This window comes from Podarcis liolepis (assembly GCF_965112155.1).
Source record: "Podarcis liolepis genome assembly, chromosome: 5".
Classification (NCBI taxonomy): Eukaryota; Metazoa; Chordata; class Lepidosauria; order Squamata; family Lacertidae; genus Podarcis; species Podarcis liolepis.
Genome location: NC_139556.1, coordinates 3,844,409 through 3,868,068, shown reverse-complemented (window position 1 = coordinate 3,868,068; position 23,660 = coordinate 3,844,409). Strand labels below are relative to the sequence as shown.

The 23,660-nt window shown below is 44.1% G+C and overlaps 1 protein-coding gene and 1 long non-coding RNA gene across 8 annotated transcripts in view; one reads left to right on the top strand and one right to left on the bottom strand.

The window, feature by feature from the left end:
• The window catches only part of PRR5 (proline rich 5), a 64,090-nt gene extending 51,004 nt beyond the window's left edge, over positions 1 to 13,086 (top strand). For all 6 annotated transcript variants that reach the window (XM_083503497.1, XM_083503494.1, XM_083503498.1 and 3 more), the window contains 4 exons: positions 84 to 175; positions 1,842 to 1,982; positions 8,816 to 8,954; positions 10,808 to 13,086. In XM_083503497.1, the coding sequence (XP_083359623.1) occupies positions 84 to 175; positions 1,842 to 1,982; positions 8,816 to 8,954; positions 10,808 to 11,361 (926 nt within the window). In that variant the 3' untranslated portion in view covers positions 11,362 to 13,086. The remainder of the gene's footprint in view (positions 1 to 83; positions 176 to 1,841; positions 1,983 to 8,815; positions 8,955 to 10,807) is intronic.
• The window catches only part of LOC310707037, a 38,372-nt gene that overhangs the window by 12,807 nt on the left and 1,905 nt on the right, over positions 1 to 23,660 (bottom strand). The window contains exons 2-7 of one of the 2 annotated variants that reach the window (XR_014526285.1): positions 21,705 to 21,780; positions 16,907 to 17,025; positions 14,530 to 14,585; positions 13,349 to 13,537; positions 2,059 to 2,249; positions 182 to 1,784 (exon numbers count right to left, since the gene is read on the bottom strand). This is a non-coding gene — a long non-coding RNA (uncharacterized lncRNA). Of the gene's footprint in view, positions 1 to 181; positions 1,785 to 2,058; positions 2,250 to 13,348; positions 13,538 to 14,529; positions 14,586 to 16,906; positions 17,026 to 21,704; positions 21,781 to 23,660 lie in introns of those variants that run through there. The other variant, XR_014526284.1, reaches the window with a different exon arrangement.

Sequence of the window (23,660 nt, the reverse complement as noted above, 5' to 3'; positions counted from 1 at the left end):
ACCTTTGTACAAAATATCCTTTTAAAAAGAACTCTTCAGTATGAGCCCTTGGACTAATTCCCCCCCCCCCTCCTAATTTGTAGGACAGAAACTTCTGGATACCTTGGCTGAAACGTGGGATTTCTTTTTCAGTGATGTCCTGCCCATGCTTCAGGCTATATTCTATCCTGTGCAGGTAAAATATTGCTCTGTTACTTTAGAATCAGGAAAAACCAGAAGAAGCTACTCTGCAGGTTGATCAGCCAAGAGCCAGACATCACAGCGGGACAACAGATGAGGAAATACTTCTGCCAAACACATGGGGGGGGAGTGTTTTCATTACGGAGAAGTGCCTGTGTAGGCGTGTCTCTCTTCATAGCATGATGTTCACAGTGTCACTAGAAAATTATAGCTTGAACTTTCAAAAAGTCCCACCACTTTCTCAGCCTGGAAGTGTCCAGTACCTCCAAAATAAATGGCTAGGATCCAGAGAATCAGTTGCTTTGTTTTGCATTTCCATGGGCTATTTGGAGTTATGAGGTTTGGGGATTAGCTTTCTACACCACCACTCATCAATCCTGTGACTATCGCAAGCCACTTTCGAAACTAAGAGGAGTGTCAAAGAAGTTTGTAACTTTAGAGAGGTTTGAAAACAAAATATTCCTAAATACAATATCCTAAGAAACCTGAGTTAAATTCACCACTGTGATTAATATTATTTCGATAAACCTCCATCCCCACATAAAATGATCCAGATTATAATGGCAGAAATTTTCATAGAATTAGTCAGTTATAGGATTTCTATAGAACCACAGAAAGTCAAGTACTAAGGATTAATAGATCAGGACAATAACTTTTGGAGGGCCCAAAATACTTCTATTGCATTTCCAATGTCATCACATTCCATACAAAAACAAATATTTATTATTATATATATCCATCTCCTTAACCAAACTCTTACCCAAAGTAGTAGTAGTAGTAGTAGCAGCAGCAATAGCAATTTTATTATTTATACGTCACCCATCCGGCTGGGTTTCCCCAGCCACTCTGACCAGCTTACAGCACATATAAAAACATAGTTAAATGTCAAACATTAAAAACTTCCCTATACAAGGCTGCCTTCAGGTGTCTTCTAAAAGTTATGTAGTTCTTGGTCTCCTTGACATGTGAAGGGAGGACATTCCGCAGGTAGGGCCTCTCTGTCTGGTTCCCCGTAACTTCACTTCTGTCAGTGAGGGAACCACCAAAAGACCCTCAGAGAACCTCAGTGTCCAGGCTTGAACGATGGGGGTGGAGACGCTCCTTCAGGTCTACTGGGCCGAGGCCGTTTAGGGCTTTAAAGGTCAGCACCAACACTTTGAATTGTGCTCGGAAATGTACTGGGAGCCAGTGTATTTCTTGTGGCTGAAATTATAGTTGGGGGGGGGATTGCTCCATAATTCATATGCCCTCCCAAAAATTGAAAACTAGAAATGGAATTGATATAACCAGTCTTGATATTTTAATCATCTTTGCATTAATTTTTACATTATGAAACATATATGGCAGAAATCAGCCATTTTGATGGATTATATAAATTTTAAAAATGAAAGTAAATACCATCACAAAGGTTCCTATGGTAATTTCCCCATAATTATTTGGAATATTATAAAGGCAGAATCTGTTCATTGTTCTTAAGCTTATGAATCTCCATTTTGTCCTGATTGTACATAAAGTTTGTGTTCCTTACTGCTGAGACTAAATTAGGGAATCTTCCATTAAATCAAAAGGACTTAAGCAGGCTTAACTGGCTTCCACAAATAAATCTGAAAGCAAGGAAACGACAAGTGTTGAAAACAACTTTCATTCAATTGTCTCTTTAGGGAAAGGAGCCCTCTGTCCGACAACTGTCTCTGCTGCACTTCAGGAATATTATAACTCTCAATATTAAATTGGAAGATGCCTTGTCCCGTTCCCGAGCGAGGGTTCCTCCTTCCATTATTCAGATGCTACTTATCCTACAGGTACGGATTTTTCTCAGATACATAAATCTGTGTTTGTGCATGACTTTAGCGTAACACACTGTTCAAAAGGACTTACTGGTGTTGACCCCTCTTAGAAGATGCTTTTGTTTACTCCGTTTGGTGACTCTCCGTGTAGCAAGAAGCCATTCATTGAGAAGGGCATCGTGTATGTTGATTCTTGGGGCAAGGTGCCATTATTACCACCCGCACCACACCACACAGCACAGCCAGAACCCATGTATGTGGTGGCCCATGATGTAAGAATTACTACTAAGTAATCAGAGAAGGTGGGACGCGGGTAGCGCTGTGGGTAAAACCTCAGCGCCTAGGACTTGCCGATCGCATGGTCGGCGGTTCGAATCCCTGCGGCGGGGTGCGCTCCCGTCGTTCGGTCCCAGCGCCTGCCAGCCTAGCAGTTCGAAAGCACCCCCGGGTGCAAGTAGATAAATAGGGACCGCTTTATAGCAGGAAGGTAAACGGCGTTCCGTGTGCTGCTCTGGTGCCGGTTCGCTGGAGCAGCTTCGTCACGCTGGCCACGTGACCCGGAAGTGTCTGCGGACAGCGCTGGCTCCCGGCCTCTAGAGTGAGATGAGCACACAACCCTAGAGTCTGTCAAGACTGGCCCGTACGGGCAGGGGTACCTTTACCTTTATCTTTAATCAGAGAAGGGATGGTTTGCAAACCGAAAAAGTTGGTTAATGATAAAGTTGGTTTATCACAGAAAATACACTTGTCTTATAAACCACTTTGTGGAGAATACAGAAACTGACCATACCTGGACCCTAGATTAAAGGAAGCCAAATGGCTACAGGAAGGCCATACTCTTTTGTTCCTCTGCTTTACCTGCCTTTACATGAACAACAAAATGTGGACATAGGAGGCCATTTACTATATGGTGGCATGCCACACAGGCAGGCAGGCATGGCAAGCGAGCTGCTCCTGATCTGCTCTTACCTTGCCTGGTGGCAGGAGGAGTATTGCAATCAACACTGGGCTCTGTCATTGTTGTAGGCTTGTACTTTTAAAACAGCTGTGTGTGGCCTGTAATAGAGAGGAGACCATATCAAAAGCGTTTTAGGGCCCTTTGTATGTATTCGCCTCTGCTTTATAAGATTATCAGGGAGAAATGTCATGTCAGCAGCTACCACCATTGTGTTCAGTGTTGTGTATGGAGAAAACAGTGGTGGTGACTCTTTTGTAAATCCTAATGGAGGAGTCAATAAAAGTTACATTTTTTAGTTTCACAGTTCAATTGCACTCAAAGTTTCCTGTTCCATACTATACCAACAACATCCTTTTTGGGTGAGGCCACCTGCAACAGGAGGAGGTGGGATTCACTCCTGAAGTGGTAGGATGTTCTGTACTAGTTCAGTCTGCACTTGGGAGTTCCTAATTTTGAATGCTCTCCTCTGCTAACTGAGCCTTGCATTAAATAGCAAGGGCTGTTTGTGCAACTGGGCATGAATGAAGGCAGAGCACGAAGCTAGAGTTCTTTCCCATTAGGCCAGTGAAGATGCCTGTCACTGGTGGCATCAGAGTAAACCCTGATTACAGATAACATGCTTGGAGAACACTGGAAGCTCTGTTCACAGTGTAAAAGAACGCAAGAATCCTGCATTGTGAATGCCTGGAAGTGGGCCAGGAACAGCTCAGGAGAGGACGAGGTCAAGCTGGAACGGATTCCACTTCCAAGGGCAATTTCCAGCTCCATAGCCAGCCACAGAAGTTCCCCCGACAGCACTGAAAGTTCAAGAGGATGGAAAGTGCTAGTTGTACAGTAAGGAAATCTCACCCCGATCCTGAGTTCATTGCTAGGAGGAAGGGCTGAGTTTGTAGTCTCTCATACCAAGCTAATGACACCTCAAGGCATTGTTTTCCCCATCAGAGGCTATCCCATGAAGCCATAAACTGGAAGTGTATTTATTTATCTATTAAATTTGAACACCACCCTTCATCCGTAGATCTTAGGGCAGTTCACAACATAAAATTACAATATATAAAGCACACGTCAAGGTGTGATTTTTTGCAAGAAACTTCTTAATGGAGAGGTCATCCTATAATAACCTTTTGTCATATAAATTTACTAGCCCAAACCTATGCATATTTACTTGGAAGCCTTTGCCAGGGACTGGGATTCAGTGGCGCTTGCTCCTTAGAAGGCAATTCCAGTCTGTGTGCGCGGATGCACCTAATACATCTATCTGCCTTTTCCCCCAGACAAATGTAAGTAGGGCCTACTTTCAGTCAAAGGTGCATGGGTAGGACTCAGATCAATTGTTTTTGTACATTTGCCTGCTGTTATGAAATACTTAGAAGCAAGGGCCAAAGACTTCCCTAGTTGTCTCTTCTGATGATCAAACAAGACATGATGCTTAATGTGTCACTTGGAAGTTCATCAAGGATGTTTGATATAAAACCAAATAATAGTCATGAGGGACGAGCGGTTTACCCTGGAACCTCCAGTGCACGGGCAGGGGAGGTTTAACTCCTACAAGTTCTGATCCCAGTCATCCCAGCCTTTCCTTGCTGCTGTTAGCCTTGGGCAGGAGGAACTCACACGGACACCAACAATAGGGTGTAGGTGGCAGTTTTCATCAGGATCATGACATCAAGAGGAAAGGCTAGGACTCCTGGGTGCACTGTGGTCCCACGGTACCCTATGCACCTTTTTTAAAAAAATCTGCTATTGGTGCCTCAATGTTAAGCATTTATTTTCATGTGTGGTGCCTTGCGTGGTTTGGCCCTGAGTGTTTAAAGGGACATTAATGTAATTTTAAACATGCACTTCCCAAGTGATTGTGGAAGTCGCATAGGTTGAACACACCGTGGAGAATCAGCTGCAAGGAAATTGTGCCTTTAAATGTACACTTCTGTGAATAGTAGCATGTATTGCATATTTAAAAAGCACCCAGGCTTCTATGTGACAGACAAGAATTTGCCCTTAGCAAACATCACTGTATTCTTAATAAAAATAATTGATGGTGTTAGCTTAAAAGGCAGTAGCCTAATTATTAAGATACCAGAAAAAGTTGCTCTTTACAACCTTACAGAGATTTCCTATCTGCTTCTTTAGTCATCCTTCAAAAGCAAGAAAAAAACCAGTCAAACTGATTTAGTTATTCACAGAGGATAAGGCTGTGGAAATGCCTTTGAAAGCTGAAATCCATCAAAATGAAAAACTCATGAATGTTTTAGTCCTGGAACATAGGTGTGAAAGGGTGGGAGGGTGTTATCCTCATAAGCGCTCGACATCAGTCAAGCCAGCATTCATACTTCTTCAAAGCACTGCATAGGATATCTCTTCAAAGAAACTTAAGGAAGCCAAACTTAGCCGTTTAAAGTAGATTCTTGCCAATCCCTCCACTTCCTGCTTGGAGATATACACACATTAAACTCAGGTAGCTAAGCACATCTCAGTTTGGAAGTGAAACAGGGCCACCCAAAAATAAGGGCGTGCCCATACTCGGAGGACTCCCTAGGTGTGCAGAAATATGTACATTGGTGGTTTTTTTCTTTAAACGTGCTTTCTAAAGCTTCTAGCATAGCTTTGTTAATTCTAAGGGTTGCCAAATTGTAGAGCTTTTCTGGGGAACCCCCCCCCCAAAAAAATAGTGATTTTAAGCTCTTGGAGCTGTTTCTTTTGTGCAGCTACATTTCAGTAGAACTTGCAGAGAAGAACTTCCTGTGACATTGTGCCCTACTTGCCATGGATACTATAGCTGAGACTTAGCATTACAGGGGGTCAGGCCAGATGACCCTCAGGGTCACTGCCATCTCTAAATTAACAAGGTGTAAAGTGCATCATCCTGAGTTTGCTGGCCCAGTGGTCTGACGCAGTATAAGGCAAGTTTTAGGGAAAACACGTGGTTTGAATGCAGAAGATCTCAGCCCCTGGCATCCCAGTTTGAGGTCTCGTATCACAAGACTGGCAAAAACCTCAGCCTGGGCCATTTTGCTTTAGGTGAGCTTTCCATTAGCCACTATAAGGTTTTGACTCCGTGGTTTTTAAATCTGGCATAGTCTCTTATGCTTTTATACTTTTAGATACAATGCCTTCTGTGTACATGCACATGTTAAGGAAGAATAAAAATGATCTTGAATAAATAAAGAGCTAATGCTGGTTAGAAAAAGCTGTCTTGGACTGATTTGGTATGTCTGGTATTAGTATGTCTTTGAGATTTTCCGCACCAGAAAGCTGTTGACTTCCCCTACTAAATAAAGCAAATGGGAGAGAATAAGCAGGTGAGCCCTGCCTTCTGCAAAACTTCCAAGCAGCCTACCTGAGACCAGGTCAGATCATAGAACTGTGTCTAGCAAGGGACTTGGGGAGGCAGCACTTTGCATTTGGGTAGAGTGATTTAACTCCTTCCTGCTGGGCCCCCTGACCTGCAGCTAAAGTCTAGGGGCTTCCAGTTAAACTATGAGACCCACAAGTTCTAATTCTGACGAAACATCAGTTTGGGGCAGGGGGGAGGAGTAAGACTATATATAGCAGATTACAGGTATTTTTTATCATTTCTGTATGCCACAGCAATGATGCATGTGTGCTTTGTTTTTAACAGAGCTATCATTCTGAATAGCTGTAAACAGTTTGTGAGTGTTTTCATTGCACATTTAAAACACTTGTTACAGCTCCTTATCACCTGCAAGTCTGTTGCCGCATTGTGTGAAAGAATCAATAAAACATTAAAGAGGGATAACGTTTGCTTAGATTTCCCTAAGTAAGGTGGAACCAACTCTCACTTTGAAAGCAATCTCTGCAGGCAACTTCAGTGATTCTTCCTTGTTACAAACAACCAGGCAAGTGGCTATTTAAAGGTAAAGGTACCCCTGCCCGAACGGGCCAGTCTTGACAGACTCTGGGGTTTGTGCGCCCATCTCACATCTATAGGCCGGGGGCCAGCGCTGTCCGGAGACACTTCCGGGTCACGTGGCCAGCGTGACAAAGCTGCATCTGGCGAGCCAGCGCAGCACACGGAACGCCGTTTACCTTCCCGCTGGTAAGCGGTACCTATTTATCTACTTGCACCCGGGGGTGCTTTCGAACTGCTAGGTTGGCAGGCGCTGGGACCGAGCAGCGGGAGCGCACCCCGCCGCGGGGATTCGAACCGCCGACCTTTCGATCGGCAAGCCCTAGGCGCTGAGGCTTTTACCCACAGCGCCACCCGCGTCCCTAAGTGGCTATTTACAGACCTGTAAATCCCTCAGTTTCTGGATTTAAAAGTCCACATTATTCACTTAGAGTCTACGTACTCCTGTGCGACAGTTGGACCTGAAATAGTCATCATGGGAAACCGTGCACTGGCACCTTTAAACAACTTGCAAGGGGTGCTTATGTACAAACGGCTACAAATTTTCCACATTTAAAATCTTAGAGGAGCAATCCATTCCCAGGAAATTCTGGAAGATCTACGGCAATAGTTGGCCAGAAAGGAATTGTGCAGGTGGTTGTGGCAGTAGATTGCAATGAGACAAGAAAGGCTGTGACTCTTTTTGAAAGCTTTTCCCCTCCTTTTGTCTCTGGGCTGGGAAAAGGTTTGCCAGCTTCATTTCTGCGTGTCAGGCTGCTGTTAAAGGCACAGGATAGCTCAGCTGGTTAGCGTGTGCTGCTGATAACCCCAAGGTTGCAGGTTCGATCCTCGTATGAGACAGCTGCATATTCCTGCAGTGCAGAGGATTGGATTCGGTGGTCCTCAGGGTCCCTTCCAACTCTCCAATACTATGATTATCTCACTTTACTACTGATCTTCACAAAAAGGAGTAAGACAAAATAATTCTTTAGTTTACTAGAAGTGCTTCAGGGCATCCCTGAACATGTAAAATTGTCATCCTTAATATGGTTGCCACAAGTAAAAAAAAACTTTGCTCTAGCTAATAACCGGGAGGGGGGATTTCTACGGTTATAACTTTATCCGAATTAGCACAAACCCAAACCCTTGCGTTGCACTGACACCTAGTGGTCCATGGCAATAGTGCAACATCTTGAGAACTATGATGGGGCATTGCATTCTGTACAGAATGTGGAAAGTGTCTGGAATAGAGGGTTGTCACAATGAGACTATTGGACTGGAACATGGGCTTATCTACAAGATGGGGGCCTCTTGTGTGAGTGAGTTTGTGAACAGGTGTTCCCTCCAAGGAGCTCAGGGTGGCAGACATGGTATTCCCCCTCCCCCTTTTCACCTTTGCACAGCCGTAGGAGGTAAAGTAGGCTGAGAGAAAGGACTGCTCCAAAATCACCCCACGAGAATCGTGGCTTAGTAGGGATTCAGACCTGGGTCCTTGTCCAGGACTCCAGTGCCACTGCACTATCTTGGCTATGAATGTCATGGGGTCACAGGGTTGTAGAGTAGGAAGGGACCCCGAGGGTCATCTAGTCCAACCCCCTGCAGTGCAGGAATCCTTTTGCCCAACATAAGGCTCAAACCCACATTGCTGAGATTAAGAGTCTCGTGCTCTACTGAGTGAGCTATCATGTCAAGACTAGGGAGTGCAGATTTAGATCAAGCAGAAACAAGGGGTTGGCTCACTGCAATCCACAGACCAGGCTGGAACTGCTTGCAATTCCTCCCTCCATTCATTTCCCGCACCAGCATTCATTCATTCATTCATTCATTGAATTTCTATCCTGCCCTTCATCTGAGGATCACAAGGATCCAGAACAGAATCCACAAGGTTTCTCATTCAAATCCTGCAGAATGTGACACACAAGTTGTAATTAAACAATGCATGTCCCTGACAGCAATTAAGTACACCAGCCTCGCTTTGCAATGATTGATAGCTTAAGTCTGAAATGTTGACGTTTGTGTTTCCTCCCCCCATGTGTTTCTCAGGGTGTTCATGAATCAAAAGGGGTGACCGAAGACTATTTGAAACTGGAAAACCTGTTGCAGAAGGTTGTTTCTCCTTACTTGGGCACTTATGGCTTGTATTCCAGCGATGGGCCTATCCCACACTCATCCTGCATTTTAGGTAATGTTCACATGGTCTTCTAAAACACAGTATGTCTGTTGTAGTGCTTTTTTGTCCACAAAACATGGTATCATTTTCTGGCTGGGACTGCACAACTATACCAAAGTTAGGCATCTGTGTAAAATGTCCTCCATAACCAGCTTACCTAAGAGATTTCGCTTGGATGATAAACTAGGGGCAGGACCTTTGTGCCAATGCAGCTTCTTTGCTGGAAGACGGCAGAGGTTGTCTGAGGTAAGCAAAATATGCATCGTAAAATCTCACTCCATGAACGTGGCCCAGGACCAAGCCAGAGGTTTCCCAACTTCACGTTGGTAGAGTAGGTTAGGCTAGAGAACTTCATGCCAAACTAGGGCTAACATTCAGTGGGTGCTGGAAAAGAGCCTCAGATATTTTCTGACACTGGTACAAGGATGTGAGAATGGCACTGCAGTGCCTCCGTGGTTCAGACATGCAGAGTGCTTCCAGACTATGAAGAGCAATGGACTGTTCTGTCTATGCGGCTGACTACCAGGGAGAAGCCTGAGAGGAAATGAACCTTCTTTTCCACAAGACACTTCCCCTGCTCTCAGACGGGGGCGAGTTTGGGAAGCTGTCTGTTGGACAAAGTTTCCATAATAATTTTACCCCCCAGTTGGGGGCTGTGACCTCTGACATGGCAAGCCAGTAGCGCTGCTGCATTTCCTTTTCCCCTTTTCTGCCACTGATTGTCAGGTAAATATTAGGGATACATAGAAAAAGAGTCAGAAAGGTGAATCTACAACATCATCAGCTTTTTTCTTATTTGCCATCATTTGTTAAGACAGATTCCAAAGCAATTTACAGAAATAATCCTACAAACATCCTAGCTAGACAGGATGTAGAAAGAAGACGCTTAAAAAGAAAAGGGCTCCTATCTTCTATTTAAAGGCAGATTCTGGTTATGGAAAAGATGCTGGTCACGCTATACCCTTTTTGAAAATAATTTCACCTGCAAGAGAAGGAGCTGGCATTTGCTCCTTTGCATGTGACAGCTTTAAGCTGCTGCCTCCTTGTGGCTATTTTGATGAAACAGCGCTCAGCTGCCTGAAAGTTGTGACCACTGTCATCCCACTCACCTAAGCTCTTCGAGGAAGAACAGGACTGAATATACTTATTTCCCCCCAAAGAGGAAATTGGTAATAGAAGTTAGAAACTTCTCTGAAACTGATTAAGAGATCACTTGATCTTAGTCTGAGAAGACCTAGAGTCATGGAATTGTAGAGTTGGAAGGAACCCCTGGGGTCAAATAATCCAACCCACTCAATGCAGGAATCTCAACATGCAGTCCCCCCCCCAATCCAATTTGGGATCTCTGTGTCTGTCCAAATAACCTATACTGTAAGGCACTGTGAGATGCTGTGGCCGTCTCCAGGCTGAGAGTCTCCAGGCTGATCTGCCATAATGGCAGGAGGGGGGTGGCAGAAAGGTTTTTGTTGCTGCTGCTGCTGCTGCACATGCCCTAGAGAGGGAAGCAGAAGATGCTGAGGCCAAGAAGGGAAGGAGGCAGAGACCTGAAATGGCAACTCATCAAGCACATACAGCCATGTGTCTGAACCTGGTCAGGCAAGTTTAGGAAAGAATGGGTTTGAAGAGTGAGGAAGAAAAGGGGAAGAGTCCGAATATGTAGGGGGAAATAGGGGGGTGGGGGGCGAGAAGAGGTGCACCTGACAGAGGTGAGGCTAAGCCTGATGTTTACATATTGATTTGAAGCAACTGTCCAAATACTTGACCGCAGGCCTCTCGTGGTGGTAGTAGCAGTGATGGTAACAATGCTCACGAGAAAAGTGTAGGGTTGTGTACAGGTTTTAACTGGTCTTCCTGTTTGTTAACAGAAAAACGTTTCTTCCGGCGATCCAAATCGGGGGACATCCTGACCAAGAACCCTGTGGTGAGATCCAAAAGTTACAACAATCCTTTGCTGACTCCAGTAGCTGAGTACGAAACGGAGGGCGTGGCCCCCAATGGCACTGGCATCCGAAGGCACTCTGTTTCCGAAATGACTTCCTGCACAGAGACGCAGGGCTACTCCAACCTCACAACCATCACAGACAATGGTTCCAAGACCTCCATGATCACCATGAAGAATTCGCAGTCAGGAGAGTCAGAGAGGCTTTCTGCCAGCTCAGCGCAGGGCCCCAGCAACCTCAATGCACCTGAGCAACAGAAGGGATTCTTTTACGCAAGAGATGACCAAAAGAGAGCATTTGAGCTGGCCAGGGACTCAGACTTGATTGCCATAGCCCCTACAGCCAGCCCTGAAAATATAGTGGACCAAATTTTGGAGTCTATTGAGTCAGATTCTGATGGGATTTTCATTGATTTCAGCCAGAGCTGCTCAAGTTCATCAGGGTACAATGTGGATGTGAGCAGGCAGAGCCTTGTCTGAAGCACTCTTGATAAGAATCCTAGTTTGTGCTTAGGAACACAGGATAACTGAAGGGTGCGAGGGGGTCATATGAAATTCTTGAGCAGCTAGAAATTCAGATAAAGAGAATGCCCCTCAGACCAGAATGACATAGGAGGGACACGTGGGGGGGGGGGAATGGATCATCGTGGTTTAGATAATGGTAATACCACTGAACCTCAGTTGTGGGAAAGTGTCTCTGTCTATTCCACAGACTTCAGTGGAGCTTGGGCAGGTGGCACCAGCTGTCGGTCCAACCCGTGAAAGCAGCACCATTCCATCAGAGGCCAGCCTGGGGCAAAGGTGCTACATGGGGGGCAGGCAAGGGAGCACGAACCTGGGGTCTCCAGTCTGCCTCTGCCCTGTTATACTGCTGCTGCCCTAGATCAAGACACCAGAGGAAAACCCACAGTGAAGGACCTGGTGGAATAGTGGGCTGGGTAGCTGTGTCCATGTGCTATAGTGCACACAAAACTAGTATTCTCTCATTCTCTGGACTGGACTTGTGGCACACTTTCCTTAGAGGAATCCTGCCCCCTTCCCATTCTTCCACCACTTAGGCCTGGCGTGTGTACATTGCCTCCCTGCCATCAAAGCTCCTTCCGCATGGTTGTGTTCCACAGTGCAGCGATAGCATCAGTAAAAAGTAAAAAATCGCAGGTGCGATTACTGGTTTGGAAAGTAATTATGTCATTCCTCTAGCCTATGTGATTCCTATTGATGGAGGCTATCAATGTGGTTTGGGGTCTAAGTAGATGGAAGTGGTCCTTGCAACAAACGGGAAGCGGATGAATTGGGCTGGAGGATTTGAGTGCATGAGAATCTCCACGTTTTCCAATTTTATGCTTTCACATAAAGCTGTAGGAAGAAGTTTCAGAAGAAACGGGGTATTTGAGGTGTGGGAGAATTCCATGCCAGCATTGCAAAGGGGAGAAGACGCATCGTCTGTGGCGCAAACAAGCAGCAAAGCAGTGTGGACCAAACACCGTGAATCTGATGCCCTGGAAAAGCAAACCAGGGGCAGGCAGGCTTGTGGGCTCATGTGCACCACTTGGCTTCTTGCTGGATTACTCACACCTCATAGTGCCTAGCTGACAACCCTTTGGAAACCTGTGCCAAATTAGTGACAATTAACTTAAGCCTCGTTCGTTTTAATTGGATTGGGGCCATTAAATCTGAAGTAAAGTGAGGAGGTATCTGTGGTCCTTGATTTGTGAAGGCCCATTCATAGTTCTGAAGTCATCATCTAGTGTTGCGGTCATCCTGAGCATGCATGTGTGAACCGGCCTGCAACACAAACCTGAGAATGCACCATGTGACTATGCCCTTAGACTTCTTGCTGTCTTTGTCTCCTTCATCAAACACTGTTGTTAAGTACACATTTCCCACACCTGCTATTAAATCCTTTTGGATGGCAACAGCCACCGCCACCGCCTGCCACACGTACTTTTGGGGTTACTTACAAACACTTCCATGAAAGAAAAAGCTAGGTTCTTTGAAGAATAACATTTATTTAGGATTCAGAAGTCAGCAAAGTCTGTTTTAATTTTAAAAAGATTGTGCCAGATGATAGTAAAATCTTATGATTTATCATGACCATTTTGGTTGTTTTTCTCACTACATCAGCACTCCCTTTACCAATCAGTGAGTGAAAGTTCTAAACAAAATTTAAATAAATAGCGTGCTGTATGAATAGCACTGTTGAGAGACCGCTTCCTGTGTGTTTTTTCTTACAAAACCAATAATTTTTTTAAGCGTAATTCTTGAAATAATAGCCAGATGCGTCTCATGAAGCACTGCCAGAAACTGCATTTCACTTGTGCTAATGGAAGCTAAGTTAAGTCCTCACTACCAATCTATATATAGAAACCCATCCCATTCCTGATTTGTATGTGCTGTGTGTTGGGAAATTGGGCTTCAGGAAAACTGTCTTTGGTCCCCCATTAGTGGGAGTGATGGGTAGCCATACCTGTAATTGTATGAAGTTGTCATGAGCTCTGCTGGTGTGCTTCCTTTTCTCACAGTGTTCCTCAAGAAGTCCAAACAAGTATCTTGAGGATCTTTGACCCTTCCACACTAGCAAGGCGGGAGCAAAGCGAGAGGCATGATTGAGCTCATCTCCTGAAGCTATTCTTCCCATTTCTTCCTCTGAATCACGCTCATAAGTAGAAAGGAGAGAGAGAGAGATTCCTTTTTTCCTTCACCCCATTTTCTGCTCCGCTATTCCACAATTTGGATGCTGGATATATGTCAATCCCATGCAGCCTGCACTCTTCCTCCCTTTAATAATTGATCCAGTGTACACACATCCTTAGAAAGAAGTGTTTTGCAATGCAAAGTGATTGAGAACTCCTGTGCTTACATAATTTGTGTGTACTGAATGCACCAAGTTACAACTTACTGTCTAATAATAATAATAATAATTTATTATTTATACCCCGCCCATCTGGCTGGGTTTCCCCAGCCACTCTGGGCGGCTTCCAAAAGAATATTAAAATACTATGATACATCAAACATTAAAAGCTTCCCTAAACAGGGCTGCCTTCAGATGTCTTCTAAAAGTCTGGTAGTTGTTGTTCTCTTTGACATCTGGTGGGAGGGCGTTCCACAGGGAGGGCGCCACTACCGAGAAGGCCCTCTGCCTGGTTCCCTGTAACTTGGCTTCTCGCAGTGAAGGAACCGCCAGAAGGCCCTCGGTGCTGGACCTCAGTATCCGGGTAGAACGATGGAGGTGGTCTAGGTAAGCGGCTGGGAACTATAGCCCTCTAGATGCTGAACCATAACTCATCATTCCTGACCATTAGCCATGCTGATGGGAACTGGGGTCCAGTATCATCTCAAGGGCCACAGGTTCCACACTGATGGCTGAGGACCTAACTCGGCTTCATTTAACCAATAACAAGAATGCCATTTAAATTACACTGAAAACATAATACACCCCCACAGTTTTGTGGGATAAACCTTCAAGTACTACCCAGACTTTATTCTCTTCACCAGACTTTCCATCTTTCACCCAACCCCCCTCCTCATTAGGAACTGAACTCCAGATATGTCTTAAAATGACACACAGAGGAAATTCTATACACAAATTAAAGTAGCATAACTTTACAGACCTTTGTGGAATAATTTTAAAGTGAACTGAATACTTACGGCAAACACACAGTTCGTACAACATTCATGTTTCTGGCAGAAGAGTCTTGGCCAGCCTAAAAACGTGAATAGGGAAGAAGTTCACCAAGATTTTTAAAGAGGTGTGATAGGAATCTATCTTAGCATTTTGAAGAGGAGTGCATAGCTTAGGAAACTGGGCCTTAGGAGCAGGGGGATGCAGTGAAAAGAGCCATAGCTTGATACTAGATTGTATCCTTTGTGTGCAGACTGTTCCAGGTTAAAGCCCCAACATCTCAACTAGATAGGATCTCAACTAGCAAGGCTGCGAGAAGCCTCTGTCCAACACCATGGAAAGCCACTGACTGCTAGAGTAATAAAGTAGACCATGTTTATACGAGAGAAAGTGTGAGGATGGACCCTGCGAAGTCTCAGAGCTCAGATCTGCACACCCCCTCTCATTAAACAACTATTTGGTTTGTCTATCTGCAGTCCCATCTAATTTTCATCAGAGTGAAATATAAAGCTTCCTGCAATTTTCATTTGTAAGGAAAAGATGCAGTGTTGTCTGGTTCAAAGAAACAAGAGACAATGTTTACTTAACGTTCTTGTCTCTCTAGGATTTCGTAGGCCATGTTCAAGCTGCATCTCAGCTCATGTGCTTCGTAAGTGGGAAACATTTGCTGCTAGAAGGCACCAACTGAATTACAGAACCTGATTACATGTCCACTCTTACCTGGAGAACAGAATAGTCCTGGGAATACAGAAGCTGCCAACATTTGTATTGGGAAAGACCAGGAACAAACCAGCCCCCTTCCTTGGCTCCCTTCGTCCGTCCATATATTCAAAGATGCTCTCAGAAGGCAGGTGAAGCGGGTGTCATCACAAATGAGTGTTTTGTGAGGCTCCTTCTTGCCTCAGGTTTAGTATTTGAAATGGGAGTTGGAGTCGGGGGAGGGCAACTTTTCTGCCAGAGCTTTTCAGCTGCAGCAGCCAGGAATAAATGCTAATGCCCAAAGGTACTGGATCTAATTATTGGTATATTGGGGTGGAATGTGTTAAATTTATCCCCAGTCACATGTTATACACAAACATGCATGTTAGTGTGCCATCAATGGAAGCATTTTTCAAAACAAAAAACGAGGAGCCCAGAGTGCTCTGGGAAGGTAAGCAAGCCTTTGGGCAAACAATGTACCTTTCTTAAGAAACCAGAGGCCTTTCTCTTGGGCATTGTCGGCCAATTGGTGCCAAAGAAAGACAGAACATTTTTTATGTATGCCACAACAGCAGCAAGAATACTCATCGCAAAGTATTGGAAGACACAAGATCTACCCACCTTGGAAGAATGGCAGATGAAGGTGATAGACTATATGGGATTGGCAGAAATGACTGGCAGAATCCGAGACCAGGGAAAAGAGACGGCGGAAGAAGATTGGAAGAAATTTAAGAACTATCTTAAGAAACATTGCAAAATTAATGAATGTTAGAATGATGCTGGTTTAGAAATTAAGTGGATTACAGCTGTAAGGATTAAGTTAAAAGAAAAGAAAGGTTAAAAATTGGATAAAATTAAGGGTGAGGATTTGCTGAACTAAAATTTGAAATTGGAATGCAGAAAGGGGAGGTATGAGGAGGTCGGAGAAGTAAGTTATAAGAAAATAAGGGTATGAAATTATACTTGTTTTTTGTTTGTGTTTGTTTGTATTATTGTGTTTGTCTATATAATTTGTGAAACTTTAATAAATATTTTATAAAAAAGAAAAAAGAAAACTGCCATTCTGGGTCTATCCAACGTACCTTCCCGCCACAGACAAACTGTCCTTTAAGGCCATGGCAAATGTTCTCTTTTGAATATGTGATTCCTCTTTGCTTACTTTGACAGATGAATCAACACTGTCACAACCTGCCTGTTTCTACCCATCAATCTTCAAGCCACTATGTTTCCGTGGATTGAACTAATCTGTTTTCTTTCCTGCTTCAGTTTCAGCTAATTGAAGTGCTATGAAATTATGGCTTTTAAAATGCTAATATGTATTGATTCCAATTACCGGCTGCCCTTAGTCTCTGCCTGTTCTATCAATGTCTAATGATCTTCTGCATTTCTCCTTCATTCAGCTTATCTTGGAATCCTGCCTTCCTTAGACTTGTCCATAGACCTTCATCAGAAATACTGAGACTACAACTGTTTTAAGCCTCTCCAAGAGGCAGCACATTGCTGCTAACCATATTGGCCACTGGAATGCACCACAGCTCCAAACAAAAGCAGCAGGCAGCAACAGAAGTGACTGAGGCTATGTATGCATTAGCTGCTTTAAATACAGCAAGGTCGCTTTTCCGTGCTGCGTTTGAAGTCACATTTGCATGTTGCTGTACACACCAGAAAGGGGCACATCATAAAAAAGAAAAAGGGGCACATCACCTGCTCAGTTCCTCCATGCTTGCAACCCCTCCTCCAAACTGTCATGAAGATGTCATCTGTGCATGCACATAGGCAACAGCTGTCTCAAATGGAGCTTACCTGCGACTTGCGTTTTCTAACTGGATGGAAGCTGGTTTGAGGAAAAGCACATCAAACAGCATTATTTATCAAGAAACTGCAGAATAGATATGAATTGTAGCTCACACCATGTCTATAAAGGATCAAGTGCCCATGGTGGGAGCGCACTGGAGCCAGAGTAAATGGTGTGTACGCAACCTAAGACTCAGGACTCATGCACACTTCTGTTTTCCCCACCACTTTCTCCAAGGAAAACCCGTGGTTTAGCACTGAATTGACACAAACGGCAGCTGGGTTTCCTACTGATTGCCGTTCATTCCAGTTTAGTGCAAAAAGCAAATTTTCTGGGGGAAAGGGGCAAGGCAAAGGCAAAACCACTCAGACGCAGGCCAAGAAAGCATGGGAGAAGTGGGTGTGTGGACAAGCCCTCAGTCATGTAGAATTGTCTTGCCTAAAGGCAACTCAGAGAACTAGTTTATAGAATCAGCAGATCAAGAAGGCAGGCTTCTTTTCTGGACTGCACCACACATCAGGGATGGCTCAATACATGTTAGCACCTGAGGTGAACCGTAGAATGCTCCCGGCCCCTGCCATGGAAGAAAGGGTGAGTGAAGATGGGAAACAAGGGGGGAATAAAGCTCCACATCGAGAACATGGCAAGGAATCAAAGGTCATCGTGGGCCGGATCTGAATCCTCCTGCGTGGGTGCAGAGCCCAGGAGACCGCAGAGGGCATTCCCTGCCTTTTCCTCCCTGGGTTGGGAGGAGACCAGCAGGGCCTCCGATCTGCAGAGAGCCTGCTGCAGAGACGGCATTGGCTGCCGAGGAAGCAGCAGATCCGGCCTCCAAGGAGTTTGCCACATCCATTGCTGCCGCTGTGTGTGCATCTCACTGAGTGAAATTAAGCTCAACTTTCTCCCCAGCAAGCAAGTTTTCTACCAACAAGGCTTTGATGTGGGGGTACATTTAATAGCCTCTCCTGAAGCAGTACTGTCCAAAAAAGATTGGATTCTACTGGTTGTATAAATTATTCCAGAGTACAAAAGGAGAGTGGTCCAGCCTATTTAGTGTAGCAGGTATTCTAAATGAGGCACGTTGAAGCAAACCCTCAGTCATTTCTACTAAGGGGTGCTTCAATAGGTGATATTATATTGTAATGGGTTTTACTATCACATTTATGTGAATAGAGCTATCAGTGTGGGTTGCTTTAAGCCAAAACCTGGCCAGATTCTGGCACTTAACAAATAACAGCCTGGGATATTTACATGATGTGTTTCCATGGAAGCTAATCATTAGATGATTGCTTTCATAGCCGGATCTTCACTGTATCTTCTGAATATGGCAAAACCAGACCTTTCCTGTTCCCTAGTTAAATACAGTCATACCTCGGGTTGAAGTTGCTTCAGGTTGAGCACTTTTGGGTTGCGCTCCACGGCGACCCAGAAGTAACGGAATGCGTTACTTCCGGGTTTTGCGCAAGCGCAGACGGTCAAAATGATGTCACGCGCATACGCAGAAGCGGCAACCCGCGCACGCGCAGATGCGGCTTGCATTCGATTCTGGATGCGAACGGGGCTCTGGAACGGATCCCGTTCATATCCAGAGGTACCACTGTATGCTGCAATCTTAAGGGTGTGTGACAGGAACAAAAGTGTTAGAATTCCTGCTCCGTGATTGCAGTCATGGGCTTTTTGTCTGTCACATGACGGTGTATGTTTTGACTCAAAAAAAGTGGGAAGTGACGGAGACAGGATGTTTGTGTTACTGTGTTCTGTGAAGTGGGACTATTGTCCTTTGTTCTTTCTCTTTGCTGTCTGATGCTAGAGAGAAGGAGCCATGTTGCAGTGCTCCGTGTGTGTTTATATTTAAATAAAGTAGATTAGCCAAAATGCTGAGTTCCTGAGGTCTGTCACACAAGCTGTGAAAACTCTGCGGATCCCTAAGTGTGCTGGTGTCTGTTGGCATCGGTCGCTGGGATGTTCAGGCAGAAGAAAGTTTTTGAAGCTCTCGGACGAAAGACCAGGAGGGAGAGAACATGCCAGTCAGGCATGTGTCTCTGCCAGGGTCCTACTTGAGGGTAGGCTGTGCTCCTGACAAAAAGTACAGTTTTGGAGAGAGAAGATGGCTGGGGATACCTGTAATCTGAAGTGGAACAGTAGATTAGGCTGTCTTTTGGTTTGTTTAAGTTTATGCTCAACTTGCCTATTTGTCAATAAAGTCATATTTTTACAAAATGTCATAAGCCTCCAGTGACCCCTTTCCAAAGGAAACCAAACCCAAGTGAAAGTTGCAACCGTGGAACCATTTGAAGTTGGTTGCGCATAGCAATGCTGTCAGGAAGAAGCAATGCAAAAAGTGAGATGAGATGTGTAAAGCTGCACATGATTTTTGTGTCCTCTTCTGTCTTTGTCAGCAAACTATGTGTGATGGTCTCATTGTACAGGCTGGATCCCTGGTGTACAGCTTCCTTTTGGATGAAATGAGTGTATATCAAAACATGACTGAGGAATAGCCTGGCTTAAGAATGGTCTGGGAGAGAACGGTTGTCTAAGCATTTTATTAGCAAAATAGCATCCAGGAGTGTGCTGGCAGAAGGTGATCTCATGGGAAAGAAGGGTATATCGTGCTTTGCTTTCTTTCTTAGAGCGAATGTAATGCTGGAGAAGTATAAAAATTGAAGACTCCCTGGAGACTGAGCTATTTTATCTACAGCACAAAGATAGTGCAGGCAAGGTAATTGCAGCTGAACTGCCAGTGTCCCTCCTATGCTGTGGTTCAGCCTGGGAAGTTCGTATTCAAAGCCAGCTCATTCTCTCCTGTAGCTGAAAGAGCTGCCAGTGAACACAATAGTTTGTGCAATGAAAGTACCATCAAAAGATATTTCAGTTGGTGTGTTAAGTTAGTGGTGGCCTACTTGTTTGGCTTTTGGTTTTACTAGAATTCTTCTGTGGTCTACTTGTATGTTTTGAGTTTGCAAAGCAAGAGTGAATAATCAGGATTTCTCAGAGCTAAAGACACAATTACAAAGTGCTAAGAGATCCTGAGTATGTGTTCAAGAACACAAGGAGTGCCTTCATCGATCCGACCAAGGTCTACTTAGTCCAACATTTTTTCAAGAACCTCGGTTCGGATGTGAACCCAGAGCAGCCTTCCACTTGCCTTGAGCAGTGCTTAGTACACCTTCACTACCCCAATGCACACTTTCAGTTCAAGACGCAGGGGGCTAATCTGTGTCCCTCCAGATATTGTTGAACTGTAGCTCCTGGTTTATGGTATTCAGCAGCAGCTAGATTTAGGTGAGAGCCATTTTCAGGAAGGAATGGAGAATGGGGAGTCACAGCCCCACCTATGCCCCGAGTGGATGGCAAACCCTGTTGCCGCAGTTACCACTCCCTCAATGCTCCTCTCTTGCTGCTACCTGACTGTGTCTGGTTTGGTCCAGCTTTCTCAAGCTGCTGGTTTATGGTTTATGATGAACATCAATCATTTCAAAAAGACAGGCTCTTCAGTGGGTTTTTGCAATTACAGTTGTGTGGCTAATATCTAACTCCCATGGTCCCAAACAAAGCTAATATTTTGGCTTGATAAATAGTTCCTGTCCACATTTGCATTCTTGCATAAATAGCACAAGTTACTTCTCAACAGGGTGAACAGCACTTTGCTGGTGATAAATGAAGAAACTGCTCTAAATCAACAAGCCGACTGAATGGCATCACAAAGCAGAGTTGGCAGCAAAGATAATGCTACCGTCATAACCTACTGTTCATTTTCATTCATGCTTGTTTCTCCTTCCACTGGGGAAGTCTCAGGAAACGGTATGTTTGCCATCAAACAGCCATTCCCAGTTGGATATTTGATAATTGGTACTTGTGGTTTAGGCAAACCACAAGTTTTGGATGCCATCCAGCTGCTGAGCACATCAAAGTGTAGCTAAGCATTTCCCACTGCCCTATCTACAGCAACCTGGTGCCTTCCAGATGTTTTCGACTGCAACTTGCATCATTCCTGATCAGTGGCTATGCTAGATGGGGCTGGTGGGAGCTGTCATCCAAAACATCTGGGAGCACCAGGTTGGAGAAGACTGGTTTATGGCACCTTCCACAGACTAAAACAAGTCCATTTCCTGTCTACCATGGAATGCTACCTATATCCCTCTTGAAGATTTCCAGCATACATCCAGACTTTTGTCAACCACTGTCCATTCTATTCCCATAGGGGTTGTTGTTTTTTCTAGCCAAGTAGCTCTTGTTACACAATGAGTAGTTGTCTGTTTAGTGCAATGGAATGGGACTACCGCCTCTCTCTCTGGCAGGGTGGAGTATGCAGTTCCAACAGGCAGAAATTCAACAAATAAAGCTTTCCCCATCCCTGCATATCCCTGCAGGGAAATCTGCAGCTACTGAATTTCTGTCAGATGTGCAGCACTTTAGGGCACAAAACCTGCCAGAAACAAAAGGTGACAACCTTAGCGAAAGGCATAATTTCCTCATAAGTGTGCGAGATTTGCAGCTCTGCACTTTCTTTAACAACCACCCACAATTCTTGGTATGTATACTTGTGTTTGGCACGAGTTCCTAGGCATGTGGAGGGAAATTCAATGAGCTTGCTTTGCTGAGACCAGCAGATTATTTTTGGCTGGTCACAAAGCCAATTTGTTGTGATTGCAGTTCCTATTAACAGCCTGGACTGCTCAAGTGTATATCAATCAGCCCATCAATTACCAGCTTGCTTTCACTGACTCCTAGGCTCTGTTAGTCTTTTCATTTGTTTGTCAGTTTTTCTGTTCAGCATTCATCGCTGCAATGAGGATAGTAAAAAAAAACAGTCTACAGAACAGTGTTTAAACTCAATAAGCAGCACTTAAAGTAATTTTGGTTTCCAACTACACCTTGGAATTTGACAGAATGCATATCAAGACAGCATAAACCTTAACCTAACTCTTGGGGTTAAATTTCTGTGTCTATCAAAACACCGTCTGTGCTGGAAGTGACTAGACTTGTTTACATTGCATGGCAAGATAAATGCTGTGACTCTTAAAATTACTGGTCGCTGTAGCATTATAGCAAGGCCTATATAGCTCACAGCTGGTCACATTTGGATGATTGCAGCATTCATGATGATCTGCACATATGAATGGGCTGTCATAGATATTACATCACAGACAGAACTTTTGTATGGCCTCATCTTGCCCATATCAAGTGACATGCATGCATATGGAAATCAGGCCATAATGTTTTGGATATGTGGCAATGCATCAAGAAATATAATTGATCAGTACTTTAAGTTTAAATGGTGATGGTTTTTATTAAAAACATGTACCAGTACCTTTCCACCTAGAAATGGAGCGCTTTATTTATTGTTGCAAGGTGACAGACATAGAATTGTTTCTAGTCTGCTTTGGGCCTCACATATTAAGCACATATTTCAGCATGAACTATAGGAAACCTCATCCACATTACAAGAAGTTATAATATAATTCTGTCTTGTTTATTTAAGTGAAGTTAAAAGAACTTAATTCTAATTTCCATAGGTGAAGAGTGTTCTAGAAGCATGTAGTGTTTTATTGTAGCATCTATTTATTTAGAAAAAAATACATGCATAACAGGAGAGAAACATGTACCCACATATGAAGCAAAGAGGAGGAAAAGACTGTGGCTTCCAACAGCAGAGAAATTCTGGAAGATGATCTGTGCCTGATATGTGCCCCACCCCTTTCTTTTCTGAATAACTCCTGGTTGGGCACTCAGAGGCAGCATCCAGGGCTCCTCCTTGCCCTGTGCCACGCATCCCTCCTGGTCATGCTTGAGCCACATTCCTCAGTAGTATGACACTGATAAAATGTGCCCATTTTAATTAATGTTGGATGCTATGTTTCATCTCTTGCATGATGATGAGTTGAAGCAAAGCTTTGAACATGATGGAATTTCACTTGCAAATCTGTTCTCAAAAGATGTTTCCCCTCTTGAAATGAAGCCTGATTGACAACAGCAAAAGAACTCAAGCCACTGAACTATTACATCTTGGATATGAGGGAGGCTTGTTTGTTTTTGTGGGAGGGGGGAGTTGGTGGTGGTGGGGGGGGGGTTCCTCAATGAAATAAATGTTCTCAGTATGAAAATGCACAGGAGGGGAGGCAATGTTCTTATGATTATTTACAGCAAATTTGACAGGCAGAAAACATTGACCGGGCAAAAATAATAATTAGCCATTTTCCTTCATAGTTAAGCCAAAAGCTGATAGTTATGAAGGTTGCACAAAATGCTTGACTTTAGATGTCCCCCACTTCTCCATCAGTGGTTACACATAAGAAATGGTTGCTTAACGATGTCTGGTTTCATTAGAACGGTAGCTAAAAACATTGTTTTAATTGACACGTAGCACATCCTAGGAAAATAACAGAGAAAACTCCCTAACCAGTCAATTACCATATAAATAGGAATGCATAGATCATCCCTCGTATCAGCATCTTGCTTTTTGGTTGATGAAAATATGTTAATGGGCAAATGCAGCTTTTCATTTGAATAATGACTTAATGCTTCTGTGAATTTCAGATTGTGGATTAAGCCCTTTCTGTGAAAAGTTTTAATATTTTTCCTATAGTTCACCAGCTGCCTTTGCTCAAGGAGGAAAAAAAGCCCCTGCATTTGGGGATCTTCAAACAACAACACGTGCCAGGA